The sequence below is a fragment of the Cherax quadricarinatus genome, chromosome 34 (assembly GCF_038502225.1).
Source record: "Cherax quadricarinatus isolate ZL_2023a chromosome 34, ASM3850222v1, whole genome shotgun sequence".
Classification (NCBI taxonomy): Eukaryota; Metazoa; Arthropoda; class Malacostraca; order Decapoda; family Parastacidae; genus Cherax; species Cherax quadricarinatus.
In genome coordinates this window covers 1,355,856-1,376,019 of record NC_091325.1, presented here as the reverse complement: position 1 = coordinate 1,376,019, position 20,164 = coordinate 1,355,856, and the positions used below count along the sequence as shown (strand labels likewise).

Sequence of the window (20,164 nt, the reverse complement as noted above, 5' to 3'; positions counted from 1 at the left end):
AACCATGGATACCAAATCCTTGGATACGGGGGTTCTACTGTACCGCAGTTTTTCTCACTTCTGTCATCCTCATACATGTTCTGGCCCATTGCCTATATCTTTAAATCCCTCTTCATCCATCTGTTATTTAATGTTTTGTTATGTACTGTTTACTATCCCCTCCTTGCAAAAATCTTCCATGTTCACTTGTCTTTCTCATTTGGTATCATTCTTACTCAGCCTACTACTCATACCTGAGATTCTTTCATGTCACCCTTTCTTTCTCATCACCTTATTGGGTGCTCTCATTTACTTCACTGTTCTCAAAGCTTGATTATCTTTACAAAATGGGAAAATTCCATGGATTGTGCTTGGGTGACTACTACCTCCCCAGCACATTCCTCATTCCTTAGTTTAAAAAGTGAAGATATCTTAATTTACAAAAATTTAAGCACTGTGATTTTAATTGGTTTAGTATTTTTTATGGCTACTTTTTATGGCTCTTTGCTGATGACACTGTGCTCTTGGGAGATTCTGAAGAGAAGTTGCAGAGGTTGGTGGATGAATCTGGTAGGGTATGCAAAAGAAGAAAATTAAAAGTGAATACAAGAAAGAGTAAGGTTATGAGGATAACAAAAAGATTAGGTGATGAAAGATTGGATATTACATTGGAGGGAGAGAGTATGGAGGAGGTGAATGTATTCAGATATTTGGGAGTGGACGTGTCAGCGGATGGGTCTATGAAAGATGAGGTGAATCATAGAATTGATGAGGGTAAAAAGGGTGAGCGGTGCACTTAGGAGTCTGTGGAGACAAAGAACTTTGTCCTTGGAGGCAAAGAGGGAAATGCATGAGAGTATAGTTTTACCAACGCTCTTATATGGGTGTGAAGCAAGGGTGATGAATGTTGCAGCAAGGAGAATGCTGGAGGCAGTGGAGATGTCATGTCTGAGGGCAATGTGTGGTGTGAATATAATGCAGAGAATTCGTAGTTTGGAAGTTAGGAGGAGGTGTGGGAATACCAAAATTGTTGTCCAGAGGGCTAAGGAAGGGTTGTTGAGGTGGCTCGGACATGTAGAGAGAATGGAGTGAAACAGAATGACTTCAAGAGTGTATCAGTCTGTAGTGGAAGGAAGGCAGGGTAGGGGTCAGCCGAGGAAAGGTTGGAGGGAGGGGGTAAAGGAGGTTTTGTGTGCGAGGGGCTTGGACTTCCAGCGGGCATGTGTGAGCGTGTTTGATAGGAGTGAATGGAGACAAATGGTTTTTAATACTTGATGTGCTGTTGGAGTGTGAGCAAAGTAACATTTATGAAGGGATTCAGGGAAACTGGCAGGCCGGACTTGAGACCTGGAGATGGGAAGTACGGTGCCTGCACTCTGAAGGAGGGGTGTTAATGTTGCAGTTTAAAAACTGTAGTGTAAAGCACCCTTCTGGCAAGACAGTGATGGAGTGAATGATGGTGAAAGTTTTTCTTTTTCAGGCCACCCTGCCTTGGTGGGAATCGGCCAGTGTGTTAATAAAAAAAAAAAAAAAAATCAACACTCCCCATTCACTGTCCACTATTATCTCAATTGCCTCCTTCCACATGTCCCCCACACACTCAGTGTCCACCAATTACCTCAACTGCCTCCTTCCACACATCCCCCCACAACTTACCAGTGTCCAGACAGGAGTCGTAGAAGGTGTGGATCATATGGATGGGCTCTGGGTCACTTGGCACAGCTGGTGTCTCCAAGATTAGGTGGAGGCGCTTGTCTAACTTATCTCCAGCTTCATCGAAGGTGCCCGTTCTGAGATAACATTAATTAATGGTACTACTTAAAGACCTACAGGAAGGAAAATTAACATTTTTCAAAATCAGTAGGAGCAGCAGTGTAGAGGATAGGGAGTAGCAGCAGCAGTAATAGAGTATAAGTAACAGCAACAACAGTAATATTAGAGCATAAGCAACAGTAGCAGTAGCAGCAGTAGTAGTAGTAGTAGAGTATAGGTATGTAGTAGCAGGTGTAGTACAGGGTACAGAAAGAAACAGTAGCACAGAGTATAGGTAGAAACAATAGTACAGAGTATAAATAAAACCTTGAGATTACAGACTCTTATGTAACAGGTTTTGGATATAATGGACAAAATATCTGGCTGGACTAATGTTTGAGGCAATAGACCAACTTTACTGCACTGAGGTGTTGTCCAACAGCACTAGTATGCATGTTCAGTAGGCTCTCCATGCAACAGAATACGTATATCTGTTGCACTGGGCATTTCATTTAAACACACTCCCTCCCTTTTATTAGCACATTATAGCAAAGTTTCACTGCAGTAGCAGTATAAGCAGCAAGATAACATCAACAGTTACTCACTCGCCAGATTCAGGAATGGGATGTTTATTGATCCAGCCGCCACATGCAAACTCGTAGAAATTATCACAAGGGTTTACTGACAGGTCTAGACTCTCCAAGATTCTTGTCGCTGTGGGGCGGTACAATGAACATTCACCATGAACAAATTAAGAAACACAGAACCTTATTATAAAGGATTAAGGATTAATCATGTTACAAAATATGTATTCACATTATGAGATTATTTCTTTCCTTCTAACATGCTGGCCGTCTCCCTCTGAGGCAGGGTGACCTGAAAAAGAAACACTTTCACCATCATTCACACTATCACTATTCTGCCAGAGGCATGCAGATATAACAGTCTAGATGTCACTCTAAACAGCAAATATCCCAGAGCCCTCCTTTAGAGTGCAGGCATCATACTTCCCACCTCCAGGACTCAAGTCTGACTAATGGGTTTCCCTGAATCCCTTCACAAAATATTACCCTGCCACACTCCAAGAGATATATATTAAATAAATTTACCTATAATCTACAGTATGCAATATTATTTAATATGCTGTGCAGTGCTACTCTTTAGTTGCCTAGCTCTGCCTTACCATTAATACCAGTGAAACACAGAATTAGCAGCACAAAAATAACCTAAAAGCAATATTAAAAGATATGGTTTATAGTGAACATTGGTTTAGAAAGACACGTAAGCAAACACTATAACATATTTATTAGAAAATGTTTCGGTCCTGGGACCTTGATCATTTCTAACATACAGAGGTAGAAAGACATTATATATAGGCGGAGAGTGAGGTGTGACGCACGTGACCTGAGGAATGTCATAAGAACATAAGAATGAAGGAACACTGTAGAAGGCCTACTGGCCCATGCAAGGCAGGTCCTTATTAAAACAACCTCTGCCTATGATGAGGACAGGTAGACGATGAAATCATGTGACTCCTGTGTTGTTGGGTTGGTGCTGCTTAAGTATCATGTATGCCAATGTTTTTGAAATTTTGTAGTTTCCAGTGTTGCGTTCTATAGTGTCGGTGACGGCGATTAGTGAGGCTTCTAGGCACCGTCGGCGTCTGAGGTCTGGTTCGGTGAGAACTAGTTGTGCCTCATTCCAGTTCATCAAATGCCCCGTGGAGTCTCTGTGGAGGACACATGCGTACCTTACATCGTCTCTGTTAGAGGCATTTCGATGCTCATTCAGGCGGACTGCAAAATCTCTGCCTGTCTCGCCTACATATTTCTTGGGACAGAACCCACAGGGGATAGTGTAGACGCCTGCTGTTGAAGTTAGAGGTGTGGGGCTGCGTTTAGTAGTGAGGTCTTTGATAGATGATGTGTTTATGAGAGCTCTTCGCATCTCCAGCCCTTGTTTTCTAGAAGAATGCACTTACATAACACAAGCCTTTACAAGTCTTCAGTTCCCATCTTTCTTCATCCGAGATTGCAGACTCAAGGCACAAGCTATCCTCAACAAACCGCCCATGGAACAGCCCCCTAAACAGTTCATAGTACTCTCATGTGGCGATGTTGCCACGAATACTCGCAGGGCACTTGCTATGAGTAACATCAACGTTTCCACCATAAACACATCATCTATCAAAGACCTCACTACGAAACGCAGCCCCACACCTCTAACTTCTACAGCAGGCGTCTACACTATCCCCTGTGGGTTCTGTCCCAAGAAATATGTAGGCGAGACAGGCAGAGATCTTGCAGTCCGCCTGAATGAGCATCGAAATGCCTCTAACAGAGACGATGTAAGGTACGCATGTGTCCTCCACAGAGACTCCACGGGGTATTTGATGAACTGGAATGAGGCACAACTAGTTCTCACCGAACCAGACCTCAGACGCCGACGGTGCCTAGAAGCCTCACTAATCGCCGTCACCGACACTATAGAACACAACACTGGAAACTACAAAATTTCAAAAACATTGGCATACATGATACTTAAGCAGCACCAACCCAACAACACAGGAGTCACATGATTTCATCGTCTACCCATCCTCATCATAGGCAGAGGTTGTTTTAATAAGGACCTGCCTCGCATGGGCCAGTAGGCCTTCTACAGTGTTCCTCCATTCTTATGTTCTTATGACATTCCTCAGGTCACGTGCGTCACACCTCACTCTCTGCCTATATATAATGTCTTTCTACCTCTGTATGTTAGAAGTGATCAAGGTCCCAGGACCAAAACGTTTTCTAATAAATATGTTATAGTGTTTGCTTACGTGTCTTTCTAAACCAACTTGTCGGTATTTATTACCAAGGTTTATACCATAGTGAACATTATTGTCCCACAAGACAAAAAGATGTAGAGATGGCAATCCCTTGACTCACTTTGAGGATGAAAGTTGAGGGTATGTTTGTTTCTCTCTCTTGTTATGCGTATGGTACAGTATAAAAATCTGTTACCAACATAAATTTTGTTCTCTCTCTCTCTCTCTCCCTTGACTGACCATTATGTTTTTGTCTCCAAGTTCTCGGGAGTACCACCTCCACAATCTGATCCCAGATCAGACCTCCCTGTTAATGGCCTGATAGGGTAGCAATGAATTTTTACATAAGAATTAGTTTTGTAATCTCACCAGCTGTAGAACACTCCGGGGTTTCACAAACTCGTTGACCACTAGCAAGCCGAGTAGTTGGCAGCCGGGTTGACTCCATCTTATCCTTCACCTTCTTCTCTGATGATGACGTGTCTAGAATTTTCTTATTTGGCACTGGAGGTTTTACTACAAGTTTAGGGTGTTTGGAGCCATCATGTTCATTTGGCACTTCAACTTCTACTGTCTCCTGATAACAGGAAGGAAGTATTAATATTCAGTACCAAAAGTTAATCACAAGCCCATAATTAATGACTGAATAAAAATGATAAATACAGGTGCTTCATGAAGGCAGCAAGTCCGTAACTTGAATTCATTTATTTACGTTTTAATACTGGTATTAAGTTAGTTACAGTAATTATTTGTTGATTTACTTATTCAGCGACAGTAGTTATTTATTTCCTGGTTTATTAAGTAATTTATATTCATATTTGACATACGACGGGTTCATCGGAACATATCCCCAAAGAGCACCTGTATGTATGCTCTTCAGGTGCACCTTCTTTTTATACTAAATTATATCAATTATATTTGCTTTTCAAGTTATTAAACTGAGGTAGGGAATTATTACAAGTGTTTTATAAGAAGAGCAGATCAATTAGCTAAAAATAAGGGAGGAAAATAGAACAAAAAGAAAGAAGAGAGAAAAAGAAGATGTAAACAGAGAAAGAAGTGACATGAGAGAAAACACCCAACAAAATTAATCATAAGATATAATAAATTTCTGCATGCTTACTTCCACAAACCCCTGATGTTTATCCTTCACGTGGGTCCTCTTAGGACGGTCATGCTCTTCAACCTTCTCCAGGAGCACTGTCTCCTGATGAATGAACAAAGTGGGTGTAGGGAGATCAGAAATTAATGGGAATTTAAGATGCACCAGAAACTTGTCTTGGATTTTTCAATATGTTGGCAAGTTCTAAATTCTTCCAGTCACATTATTATTATACATTTTTAGTGGTAGGGTATTATGACATCAATAAACATACATGGGGAAGACCTACCTCCTGGAAGTTAGGGTTGGGTGAGTGCTGTAGGCTGGTGTCCTGAAGGCTGAAACCATGTGATCTATGGCTGCCTATGTATAGAGCCTCTGTCTTCTCCAGTGGCTCCCATACCTGTTATATTATGCACTAATCAGGCCCCTTTTCAGGTATGTTATTATGTACCTGTAAAGTACACTATTGTGCATACTATCAGAAGAAGTTTATGACTTTTATTGAAAATTTTCATGCTACTTTGGTGTAATTTTTAATATACATGTATTCATAACAGTGTATACGACTTTAATTCATTTTAATCTGTCAAAATTTCTCTGATCTTTAGTACTGGCCACTATTATCCAATAACAATCATATTACATAATGTACTTCCGATACTGTCCACTATTATACAATTATGTATAACATTATCTCTCATGTTGCTCATCGGTATGCAACTGTAACATGAGGTTCAAGCAGTTCCAACCTGTACTAACTTTAGTAGTTTTAAGTTGATTGTATACAATGTTTAATGGATTTTATTTCATCTATGGGAGGCATAACAAAAATTTTGTAAGGCAAAACATTCTACTGATTTGAGGAACTTGTCCTGTTTCCTCTGGAAGACTACCAGAGGTTTGTTGGCAATTACCCTTAAGAGCAAACGGAAGAGTATACTTGGACAATGAAGAGCTGGGGACTTACTTCCTCAAATTGGTGTTCTTTAGCCTTGAGTGTGTGGGTGGTTTCTCCATTGTCTTGCTGCGTCTGTTGATTCAACTGTGAAAAATAATTCATCCCAATCAAACTATCTTTAATCTGCATCTAGTCCTTAAGTACTGTAGTATTAAGTACTAGGAATGCTCATGTATGATAGTGGCTTTCCTTGTGCAGAACAATACTTTATTACATGTAAATTACAGTTTGCATACCACACAAAGAAATAAAATTTTGAATTTTGAATCAGTATGCTCGAATCGCATTAATGCTAGTGGCTTTCTTTTGTGCCTAGCAATATTTTATTACATTTAAACTACAGATTTAGATTTTGCCACTAAAGTGGCTAGTTTATTGTGCACCCCATATCCATCCTGTGGATGGTAGTGCAAGGGCATATGGATACACAAAAAGCCTAGGAACTAGGCCTCAAAAGGGTTAACAGGTGTACATTTGGATTTATATCTACATATCTACAGTTCGCTTATCTGCTACAAGCAAATTTGGGAAATTTGCTTAGTACATCTCGTATCTTATTTTCATTAATAAGATATCTTGACATGTCACATAGGTTATTATACTGTCTATCTCTGTATTCCTCAATACATGGACAATTAAGCACATAGTGTACAAGACAGTGACCTGCATACTGTATTAAAAAATGAATACTCAAGCACATACAGTATATGCTGAAAGGTATGAATCTCTCAGTGTACGTGAGAATTTATTTTGGTTTGTTTTTCAAAGATTAAAATACAGTATTCTCGACTAGAGTGGCAAGGGGGTTAGTTGCTTGTGGATCATTTAGTAACTGAAGCAGTATATACTGTGCTATGTAAGGAATGAACTGATCTACCTGAAGGAGTGTACTGATCTACCTGAAGGAGTGCATTGATCTAAGTGTCCTGTAGCCTGGTAGACAACACTTTCGCCTCACACAGTGTCCATGGTTCAATCCCCGGCAAGAGTGGAAACATTGGGCATATTTCCTTACGACTGTTGTCACTTTTCACCCAGCAGTAAGTACCTGGTTGTTAGTTGACTGGTGTGGGTGGCATCCTGGGGGACATGACTGAAGGACCACAATGAAAATAAGACAAACAGTCTTTCATGATGCACTGACTTTCTTGGGTTATCTTGGGTGGCTAACTGTACAGGGTTAAAAATCCGTACAAAATTTTATCATATCATGAGCCAGTTAAGGAGAGCTATAAGGTACTTAATGAATGAAGCTACAGAAAGGAAGGTGGGTGATTTCTTATATAGTTAACATACATGCACCTATTACTGTGACATACATGTAGCCATTACTGTAACATACATGTACCCATTACTGTAACATACATGTACCTATTACTATGTGGCACATAAAGAGTATGTTACATTTTATTTGGTGTATGCCACACCCCCATATAGGCTGCCTCCCAACCAGTGAACCAGGTGCTAAGGGTTAAACGATCAATAATGTACCTGTCATTAAATCAGTACCTTTGTTCACTGATCAATCACAGGCAAGCCCACCAAAGCTGAAGCAACATGGTTCACTTGTGGTAAGGACTGGCAGACTTGCCTACCTGCTGGTTGAGCACGGCACACACTCTCTGGCTTCTGCTTTGCCATCTGTCACCGTGTTGTACGCTTACATAGTGAATATACTTGTACATAGTGAATATACTTGTACATAGTGAATATACTGTACATAGTGAATATACTTGTACATGTATATATATCATCTGGTGAAGGCAAATATACATTTTAGTCTACTGCTGAGTTTTGTTTGCTCCACATTCCCATTACAACCAGGTTTCACAGCCATTCTTTACCTGTGTTTGTAATAACTGTGAGCTGATTCTCTCTTTAATATTAATGTATATAACTCAATTTACCTTATTCCTAGTATATCTCTTTTTTATTGTAAATGCTTTTCACATAGTTGAGTTACTTAGCATTTTTAACTGTTAAGATTTAAATAAGATATTACAAGAACCCCAATGGAAATAAATCACTTTGTCCGAATTTTTTTTGAGGGTAATCCAAGGTAACCTACACATAAGCTGATATGTATGACAATTTATGTAACTGTATTTGTGTAACTGAATAAACTTACTGATCTACCTGAAGCAGATGTGTATGTTTTAGGAACCTCAAGCGCTCCCTCAATTACTGGGAGCACTTGAGGTTCCTAAAACTGTATTCCCTGGAACGCAGGCGGGAGAGATACATGATTATATACACCTGGAAAATCCTAGAGGGACTAGTACCGAACTTGCACATGAAAATCACTCACTATGAAAGCAAAAGACTTGGCAGACGATGCAACATCCCCCCAATGAAAAGCAGGGGTGTCACTAGCACGTTAAGAGACCATACAATAAGTGTCAGGGGCCCGAGACTGTTCAACTGCCTCCCAGCATACATAAGGGGGATTACCAACAGACCCCTGGCAGTCTTGAAACTGGCACTGGACAAGCACCTAAAGTCGGTTCCTGACCAGCCGGGCTGTGGCTCGTACGTTGGTTTGCGTGCAGCCAGCAGCAACAGCCTGGTTGATCAGGCTCTGATCCACCAGGAGGCCTGGTCACAGACCGGGCCGCGGGGGCGTTGACCTCCGGAACTCTCTCCAGGTAAACTCCAGGTACAGTTACAAAAATTATCATATATAGCAGTATATTCAATTCAATTCAATTCAAAGTTTATTCTCTATAAGGATTACAATGCTGAGTTTAAATTACTTAGGATAACCCCCAAAAAAGGTAAGTGACTTCTCTCTATTGCGGTCCTTTGTACTGATCTACCTGAAGTAGACGTGTATTGATCTACCTGAGGTAGACGTGTATTGATCTACCTGGGGTAGACGTATATTGATCAACTTGAGGTAGACGTATTGATCTACCTGAGGTAGATGTGTATTGATCTACCTGGGGTAGATGTGTATTGATCTACCTGAAGTAGACGTGTAATGATCTACCTGAGGTAGACGTGTATTGATCTACCTGGGGTAGACGTATATTGATCAACTTGAGGTAGACGTATTGATCTACCCGAAGTAGATGTGTACTGATCTACCTGGGGTAGACGTGTAGTGATCTACCTGAGGTAGACATGCATTGATCTACCTGGGGTAGACGTATATTGATCAACTTGAGGTAGACGTATTGATCTACATGAGGTAGATGTGTATTGATCTACCTGGGGTAGACGTGTATTGATCTACCTGAAGTAGACGTGTAATGATCTACCTGAGGTAGACGTGCATTGATCTACCTGGGGTAGACGTATAATGATCAACTTGAGGTAGACGTATTGATCTACCTGAGGTAGATGTGTATTGATCTACCTGGGGTAGACGTGTATTGATCTACCTGGGGTAGACGTGTATTGATCTACCTGGGGTAGACGTATATTGATCAACTTGAGGTAGATGTATTGATCTACCTGAGGTAGATGTGTAATGATCTACCTGGGGTAGACGTGTATTGATCTACCTGAAGTAGACGTGTAATGATCTACCTGAGGTAGACGTGTATTGATCTACCTGGGGTAGACATATATTGATCAACTTGAGGTAGACGTATTGATCTACCTGAGGTAGATGTGTATTGATCTACCTGGGGTAGACGTGTATTGATCAACCTGAGGTAGACGTGTAATGATCTACCTGAGGTAGACGTGTATTGATCTACCTGGGGTAGACGTATATTGATCAACTTGAGGTAGACGTATTGATCTACCTGAGGTAGACGTGTAATGATCTACCTGAGGTAGACGTGTATTGATCTACCTGGGGTAGACGTATATTGATCAACTTGAGGTAGACGTATTGATCTACCTGAGGTAGATGTGTATTGATCTACCTGGGGTAGACGTGTATTGATCTACCTGGGGTAGACGTGTATTGATCTACCTGAGGTAGACGTGTATTGATCTACCTGAGGTAGATGTGTACTGATCTACCTGAGGTAGATGTGTATTGATCTACCTGGGGTAGACGTGTATTGATCTACCTGAAGTAGACGTGTAATGATCTACCTGAGGTAGACGTGTATTGATCTACCTGAGGTAGACGTGTATTGATCTACCTGAAGTAGGACTGTACGACTAGTTTGAACTTGTATATACTACCTGACGAAGGGGATTAATAACTTCTCCTGCTGCAGGTGCTCCAAGCTGACTCCTGCCAAGATATGTGAGTGGACCTTCATCTTCCTGTGCTGGAACACCACCTGGAACACCGCCTGGAGCACCACCTGGAACATCTGGCCAGTCTAACAAACATACCCACTGATAGATACATATATGAATTAAATCTGATATTAAAAGAACAGATGCATATATGTAAAATGATTTTAAAAGATAATAATAACTATAAATATAGTTGCTGGAGGTGGGGTTATTAAGGGCCACCAAAGATGACGTTTTGTTGAGCCTTTCCACCCGTGAGTCCGGGAATTTTTTTTAATATTTGGATAAATCTGGGCGAGAATGAGAAAAGAAACAGCTTCTTCCGGAAAGAGGACCAGGAATATTAATTCCCAACTTATATCAGATAGGTCTATGTCTAAATAGCAGCAGAGCTAGGCATCTTACTTCCTGAGGAAATGAGATGTTCTGCATAACCAGGGGCTTATATAAAGTATGTCATTACAGTGAACTCTCTGTTTAACAGACTAAGTGGGGGGAGGAGAGGGGCGGGTAACCAGTAATGGCAACTGTGGTGGATAAAGAGATTTTTTTTTCATAAGTGTAACAATAATGAACAATTCTGCACTACAGGACTATCCATTGTTTCCAAATCTATTGACCCAGCGGATATTGTCCCATATTTTCGAAGTCCGTTAAATAGAGGGTTTATTTTTTACGAATAAATTGTTAATAAATATAATTTATCATTTATTAACACGTCTGCACTCCACAAACGCCGCTGCTGAAGCCCAGATAAATTATTTTTATTCTTGCTTTGAGTTTATAGGGCCGCTGACAGCTTATACCGTATCGAGTTTATAGGGCAGCTGACAGCTTATACCGTATCGAGTTTATAAGGCCGCTGACAGCTTATACCGTATCGAGCCCTGACTTTCAGATTCAGCTCATTCAGAAATATTAAAAAATGTCAAAGCATTTTATCCACAGTGGTATATTACCATTCTGGAAAAATTCCTTGACTTTGCCTATTGTAAATAGGGCATAACCACTTAAATTTATTTGAACTGAACTATACCTTACTAAAATATAAGGCATTATAAATAATTCAAAACCACACATGAGCTACATTAAAATTTTTGTGACTTAATTCATGTCTGCATAAAGAACTCATTATGGTTGTAACCATATATAAACTTGTAAATAGTTCATTACCACTGTAACTTATTTAGTTATAAAAACTTTGGGGTCCAGTTCCTGGACCCATTATGTACCTCTATAATCTTATGACTACCACCCACAGGATGGGTATGAGATGCATAATATTAAACTTATTTTCAGTGTCCATAGAAGAAACATGATCTCAGTGCTGTGCGGCCCATTGGCCTTCATATTATTGTATGTTTTCGTATATACAGTATACCTGGTGGGAAATTTTAAAATTAAAAAATTTGTATTGTATTTTAATGTAACATCACTTGTGAGAATGTGTAATATACATCACCGATGCGCCCCGAGGCCCGCAGGAAGGCGCAAGTATGGATCAAGAGTGGTGGCTGTTTTACCTCCACGGAGTCCGGGGAAACATTTTGCCAGGAAAGGGCAAACTCCCAATCACCTACACCCCTTACACCAGGCCTGGTGGCTAAAGCTCCCGCTTCACACACGGAGGGCCCGGGTTCGATTCCCGGCGGGTGGAAACATTTCGACACGTTTCCTTACACCTGTTGTCCTGTTCACCTAATAGCAAATAGGTACTTGGGTGTTAGTCGACTTGTGTGGGTCGCACCCTGGGGGACAAGATTAAGGACCCCAATGGAAATAAGTTAGACAGTCCTCGATGACGCACTGACTTTCTTGGGTTATCCTGGGTGGATAACCCTCCGGGGTTAAAAATCCGAACGAAATTTTATTTTATCTTATCTTAAAAAAACAGGCTTCTCTCCAGCCTAAAAGGAGCGGCTGTGCGGTATTAAGGGAATTTTCAGGCTTTCAGCAAGCCTAGAAGGAGCTGCTGTGTGGTTTTTAAGTGAGTTAACAACAGGCTTTCCTGAGGCCTAGAAGGAACGGCGTTAAGTTAACAACAGGCTTTCCTCAAGCCTTAAAGGAACGGCGTGGAGTGAGTTAATAACAGGCTTTCCTGAGGCCTAAAAGAAGCTGCTGTGCGGTGTTGTCAAAATTAAGACAAACAAAAATATATTGGGCAAATGGGAATGAAATGGAAATGGGAATGAAAAATAACCATTGATAATGACCACAAAAAGGTGTTTTATTCTCGGTGCTAACAAATAATAAACACATGAATACATTTTAGGCATGTAGCACTGTAAAACAGAGGCAAACCAATATATTTAAGGTACTTGGCAGTGTTAAACTACAGAGAGTGCCAGGCACTACTGACCTGTGGTGAAGATAGCCAGTGTGGCAGCAGAGGCGACCACAGCCACCACACACACACCAACCACGACCTTCCAGCGTCCTGCTGACTTAACCCGGCCAGGCCTGCAGGATACATACACATGATACATAGTATCGCATGTCATGTATGTCTGTATTTAATACAGACATACAGAACAGATGCTATACAATCACTGCATTTTCTAGTTTCCTTTTTTGCTATATTCTGTCTTGTTGACTATTACTACTACTACCACCAATATTGCTACTTCTGTTACTACTACTACTTCTATTACGACTATTATTACTACTACTACTATACTTCTACTATTATTACTATTACTAATAATATTATTACTACTACTACTACTTCTGTTACTTTCCATTACTATTATTACTACTACTAATATTACTACTACTTCTACTACTGTGGAAATTTGTCTGGACTGCCTCCATGTGAGTTGTCTACCCTAGCAAGCTCTGTTGACAACGAGCCCTGAGGCTAGTACCTCAGCCTCACAAGTGGCTTATATGACACATTTCCATAAATGACTGATGTTGCAAGAAATCTCGCCTGCATTCACGAATAAAGGACTAACTTACTTGGTGTTGGAGAATATATCCTGGTCTTCAACTTCCCTAAGCTTTAGCCCCTCTGGACTTTTCCTCAGAACCACGTGCAACTGGGAGCCTTAATTCCTGCAATATTCAGTCAGTATTAGTGACCTGCCTGCACCTCAGAAATTCCTGTTTCCATGGGGGTGAGTATCCTCTAGTACAACTATGCAGGTAGTGACACTAGCTTTTAAGCTTAACAATGAGGAGACGCCGGAACGTACCAATCATTGGCCGTCAGACTGCTCAAAGACCCACAGTTCAACTCACTCGCAATTTCCCCCAGAAACTGGCCAGAATACTGAGATAGAAAGGGACGTCTTGTCTTACTGTATGGGCCGGATGGAGGAGGTCATCTACGGTACTTCGAGGTGCCTCCACCAGATTTCCCCAGGGCCTCGATGTTCAAACTTGGGCTGCCAGTTCTCCCTAGCTAACATTACCTAGGGTCTGCCTATATTACCAGCCTATTACTACCTACATTAAGGTCTTAGGTCTGCATTATTATTATCTACAGTTGCCTCAATAGTCCTAATATTAGTTCACTAACAGTATAAACTATCTACCTCTTCCTTGAAGGGTAAATCTATCAATTAAGATGTACCTTCCAACCACCTTTGCCAACCCGGGTGTATGTGTGTTTTGGGTGGGTGTAAGGGCCACCCAACTCAGCCGTTCCATCCGTGACATGTTGGGATCTTCGTACGATGTATCTGCCCTGTGGAACTTTTTAGGACCGAATAAGTTTCCACAACTACTAATACTTCTACTACTATTATTATTGCTACTACTACTACGGTACAGGACACCACATCCCCCCCTCCCAGGGACGCACATGAGTTTATGTGTACACATAATTAATGTGTACCTATTAACTCTGGTATACCTGGTAACTCACGTATACCTAGTAACCCAGACATACTGATGTACTGGTGTATACTTGCAGTACCAGGGAGGGGCTGGAGGAGGAAGAGAGGTATACCTGGAGGGCTGTGGGTCGCCCAGCGACACATTGACGAAGCTATCACCCCGCCGCTCCTGTTGAAGAAAGTTACATTGTAACAGTAACTGTGCTCGGTTATTATAGTTATTTATTGTGTTCAGTTACTTTGCTCACCTTCTACAGCATGCATATAAATAATAGAACTTATTATATATTGTGCAGAAACACAATTATCAACACTTTAAGTCAAGTTTGTTCTTTGCTTGTAAGTGTACACGTTAGTTAGGTCTTCTTAGACTAGTTTAGTCATCTTTACTGTACACAAGTGTTAAAACTCGGAATCTGAGTTATAAGCGAAATAGAATAAAAAAGGTGGAAAAATACACTTGAGACAACACTTAAAGACACAAAATCGTGTAGGAAAGTTTATTTAGGCACAGGTACACATAAGTACAGTTATCATACATAGTGTAAATTACACAGGATAACCCAAAGAGGTCAGAGTGACTTATTTCTATCTTGGTCCTTGCACGACTAATAAAAATGTAATCAGGGCCAGTGATCAATTGGGGTCACTCTGCCAACACTTAGTCTCAACACACTACCATAAATACTTGTGAGATTACATAGATAACAGATCTTATCAGAAGCTGTATTTTCAACCCAGAAGTAATGAAAAGTAACAACAGAAAAAATAACGCCTTTGCAAGTGTTTTCTTTTTGTTTCGGCCCATTGATTATCCCCATCCAGGGGATACTACACCTTACGGTGTTCCGTGGCCTGGTTGACAACGCTCTCGCCACGCACATTGTCCGTGGTTCGATCCCCGGCAAGGGTGGAAACATTGGACGTGTTTCCTAACACCTGCTGTTCCGTTCACCTAGCAAGTAAGTAGGTGCCTGGATGTTAGTGGACTGGTGTGGGTGGCATCCTGGGGGATAAGATTGAGGACCACAATGGAAATAGGACAGACAGTCTCTTGATGACGCACTGACTTTCTTAAGTTACCCTGGGTGGCTAACCCTCCGGGGTTAGAAATCCTAAGAAAGTCTGATCTTAAACACCTTTCCGTATAGACTTGAAACTTGCTCAACTGCGCATCTAGTAAACCGAAGTTGTTTTTCTTAAACCACACAATATCCTATAATATTGAACTGTGTTGTTTAGCTTACTGATGTTAAGTGTTGTTCTGAGTTGATTATTATAATTATAGTCATGGGGAGCGCTAAACCCGTAGGATTATACAGCACATGTGGGGGATGGAAGGTATTCAGGCTCAATTCAGGGAACTGGAGCACAGATCCAATTCCCTAGATCAAGAGCCCCTCACCAGCATCAAGGAACCTGCCTTGAGGGGTGTTCTGAGTTAAGCTGAGGCAAATGTTTTACTTACTGAGACAATCACTAGGTACTTACCTAGTTGTAATTCCCTGTTAGTAACTACAAGAACACAAGTACTGTATATTCATCATATATACTGTTCATAATATACACTTCTTATTTCAATTTTTAAAATATTAGCACAGGTGGATCAGGCTCTGATCCACCAGGAGGCCTGGTCACAGACCGGGCCGCGGGGGCGTTGACCCCCGGAACTCTCTCCAGGTAAACTCCAGGTAAACAATGTGGTATCTTCCATCCGTCTGCCAATTTTCCTTCCTGAAGCGAAATCGTAAATAATTTCTAAGGAGGATACTACAGGGGATACCTCAGTTCTCCTGATCGCCCATTAATAACCAATTAAGTTGATCCATCTGTCCTATTGCTTCATTTTGTTAACATCCATTAATAATTTCTGTATTGCTTCTTCCGTTATCTTAATATCATCTTAATTCAACTATCTGTTTGCTCTTGACAACGTTACACTGTTATACACAAGTGTTTAGACAACTTGAGTTCTTTAACTAGACGCAGCAACTCAGACACACAAGTGGTAAGATCTCTGATAATGAGTCCAGATATAACACTGACAGGTTACCTGACAAACACTGAACCCTAACACAACAGTACTAAGCTATGTGATAACGGGACCAACAGAAGAGCAGCTATGTGATAATGGAACCAACAGAAGAGCAGCTATGTGATAACGGAACCAACAGAAGAGCAGCTATGTGATAACGGAACCAACAGAAGAGCAGCTATGTGATAACGGAACCAACAGAAGAGCAGCTATGTGATAAAGGAACCAACAGAAGAGCAGCTATGTGATAAAGGAACAAACAGAGGAGCAGCTATGTGATAAAGGAACCAACAGAAGAGCAGCTATGTGATAAAGGAACCAACAGAAAAGCAGCTATGTGATAACGGGACCAACAGAAGAGCAGCTATGTGATAACGGGACCTACAGAGAAGGACATTAACAACAGAAGCCATGTCAATGATAATATCTGAGGACCTGTGATAACCTTGATAACTACGCTTAGTTCTCCTCCACCGTCGGTCTTGTATGACCTATGACTGGACGGTTTAGTTTAATATGTTTATTATGCACCCCATACCCATCCTGTGGGCGGTAGTCTGGACGGTACGTGTATTTTTGTGTCAGTGAAAACACCATACACAGTTTTGGGGTAGGTCGGAAAGTCCCCTGCGGTACGTACTTATGAAAGCGGTCAAGGCCGTGCCAGGAGCTGAGACTCAACTCACCACATACCCATCCTGTGGGTGGTAGTCACCCCACACTCATTCTGTGGGTGATAGTCACCCCACACTCATTCTGTGGGTGGTAGTCATCCCACACTCATTCTGTGGGTGGTAGTCACCCCACATCCATCCTGTGGGTGGTAGTCACCCCACACCCATCATGTGGGTGGTAGTCACCCCACACCCATCCTGTGGGTGGTAGTCACCCCACACTCATTCTGTGGGTGATAGTCACCCCACACTCATTCTGTGGGTGGTAGTCACCCCACACTCATTCTGTGGGTGGTAGTCACCCCACACCCATCCTGTGGGTGGTAGTCACCCCACACTCATTCTGTGGGTGATAGTCACTCCACACCCATCCTGTGGGTGGTAGTCACCCCACACCCATCCTGTGGGTGGTAGTCACCCCACACCCATCCTGTGGGTGGTAGTCACCCCACACCCATTCTGTGGGTGGTAGTCACCCCACACCCATCCTGTGGGTGGTAGTCACCCCACACCCATTCTGTGGGTGGTAGTCACCCCACACTCATCATGAGGGTGGTAGTCACCCCACACTCATCCTGTGGGTGGTAGTCACCCCACACCCATCCTGTGGGTGGTAGTCACCCCACACCCATCCTGTGGGTGGTAGTCACCCCACACCCATCCTGTGGGTGGTAGTCACCCCACACATTCTGTGGGTGGTAGTCACCCCACACTCACTGTGGGTGGTAGTCACCCCACACTCACTGTGGGTGGTAGTCACCCCACACATTCTGTGGGTGGTAGTCACCCCACACTCACTGTGGGTGGTAGTCACCCCACACTCATCCTGTAGGTGGTAGTCACCACATACCCATCCTATGGGTGGTAGTCAAAAGATTAGGCACATAATGGGTCCAGGGACTGTACCTCAACATTACAGAAGCACATGATAGGTCCAGGAACTGTACCTCAACATCACAGATGCTGGTTTAGTGTTCTCCCGTAGCTATGAAACTAATCTGGTCAAAAAGTATTTATAAGTAAAATAAATGGCTGTATCCACATCTTTTATTAAAATTATCGAAAATAATGTAACGTCGGTATTATTAACAGTTGAAAAAATCCAAAACTATGAATTTCGAAATGATGTCCGTTCAGTTAATATAAATCTTTAGTAAACATTAGGTCAGTAAGGTTGTGTAACTCACCTTGGTAACCCACCTCAGTAACCCACCTCAGTAACCCACCTCAGTAACCCACCTAAGAAACCCACTTCAGTAACCCACCTTAGTAACCTACCTCAGTAACCCACTTCAGTAACCCACCTTAGTAACCCACCTAAGAAACCCACTTCAATAACCCACCTCAGAAACCCACTTCAGTAACCCACTTCAGTAACCCACCTCAGTAACCCACCTAAGAAACCCACTTCAATAACCCACCTCAGAAACCCACTTCAGTAACCCACTTCAGTAAACCACCTCAGTAACCTACCTCAGTAACCCACTTCAGTAACCCACCTTAGTAATCCACCTAAGAAACCCACTTCAATAACCCACCTCAGAAACCCATTTCAGTAACCCACTTCAGTAACCCACCTCAGTAACCTACCTCAGTAACCCACTTCAGTAACCCACTTCAGTAACCCACCTCAGTAACCCACCTAAGAAACCCACTTCAATAACCCACCTCAGAAACCCACTTCAGTAACCCACTTCAGTAACCCACCTCAGTAACCTACCTCAGTAACCCACTTCAGTAACCCACCTTAGTAATCCACCTAAGAAACCCACTTCAATAACCCACCTCAGAAACCCACTTCAGTAACCCACTTCAGTAACCCACCTCAGTAACCCACCTAAGAAACCCACTTCAATAACCCACCTCAGAAACCCACTTCAGTAACCCACTTCAGTAACCCACCTCAGTAACCTACCTCAGTAACCCACTCCAGTAACCCACCTTAGTAACCCACCCAAGAAACCCACTTCAATAACCCACCTCAGAAACCCACTTCAGTAACCCACTTCAGTAACCCACCTCAGTAACCTACCTCAGTAACCCACTTCAGTAACCCACATCAGTAACCCACTTCAGTAACCCACTTCAGTAACCCACTTCAGTAACCCACCTCAGTAACCCACCTCAGTAACCCACAAGTGTTAACGTAAAATAAAAACATTAAGGAACACTGACCTTAAATTCAAGGTGTTCCTTGATTGAAGTCATCTTGAGGACTGACTGACCACCTACCATAGCGATCAACACCACACACTTACCATCACCCACTGATAACCCACTACAGTTATCACCCACTGATAACCCACTCCATCTATCACTCATAACCCACTCCATCTATCACTCATAACCCACTCCATCTATCAGTCTTACCGGTATCTTAGTATTTTTTGACCAAGATAGTTCTTGCAAAGTAGGAGGGCGAGCAGCTAGCTGCCCTGGAACAAGAACAATGATCCAGGGAAATTAAAGATAATCTCCCTTCCCTTGGATCAAATCAGAAAGCCTCTGGTTATGCAATCATTTCTGGCAACTTGGGTTGTGTCCCCAGGATGCGACCCACACCAGTCCACTAACACCCAGGTACCTATTTACTGCCAAATTTATGTTATATCGTATGGATAATATGGTAGCCTTGAAGCCATATCTTTTTAATTATCCTAACGTTAAATTTAAGCCAAACTTTGCACTATTCCTTTAGTGTGCATCAAGGAGTGGAACAGACTGCCTGCACCTGTGTTAGCATGAGCCAGCATGTGCTAGCATGAGTCAGCATGTGCTAGTATGAGCCAGCACGTGCTAGCATGAGCCAG

General features: G+C 42.0%; 1 protein-coding gene across 3 annotated transcripts in view; it reads right to left on the bottom strand.

Annotated features, from left to right (window-relative positions):
- The window catches only part of LOC128693701 (neprilysin-1-like), a 32,013-nt gene extending 12,381 nt beyond the window's left edge, over positions 1–19,632 (bottom strand). Inside the window, exons 1-10 of one of the 3 annotated variants that reach the window (XM_070091087.1) lie at positions 19,530–19,632; positions 14,759–14,814; positions 13,166–13,266; positions 10,747–10,889; positions 6,613–6,687; positions 5,932–6,045; positions 5,664–5,747; positions 4,910–5,117; positions 2,337–2,445; positions 1,636–1,769 (exon numbers count right to left, since the gene is read on the bottom strand). In XM_070091087.1, the coding sequence (XP_069947188.1) occupies positions 1,636–1,769; positions 2,337–2,445; positions 4,910–5,117; positions 5,664–5,747; positions 5,932–6,045; positions 6,613–6,687; positions 10,747–10,889; positions 13,166–13,266; positions 14,759–14,814; positions 19,530–19,589 (1,084 nt within the window). In that variant the 5' untranslated portion in view covers positions 19,590–19,632. The remainder of the gene's footprint in view (positions 1–1,635; positions 1,770–2,336; positions 2,446–4,909; positions 5,118–5,663; positions 5,748–5,931; positions 6,046–6,612; positions 6,688–10,746; positions 10,890–13,165; positions 13,267–14,758; positions 14,815–19,529) is intronic. The other 2 variants (XM_070091088.1, XM_070091089.1) reach the window with 2 other exon arrangements.
- Between the last annotated feature and the right edge of the window lie 532 nt (positions 19,633–20,164).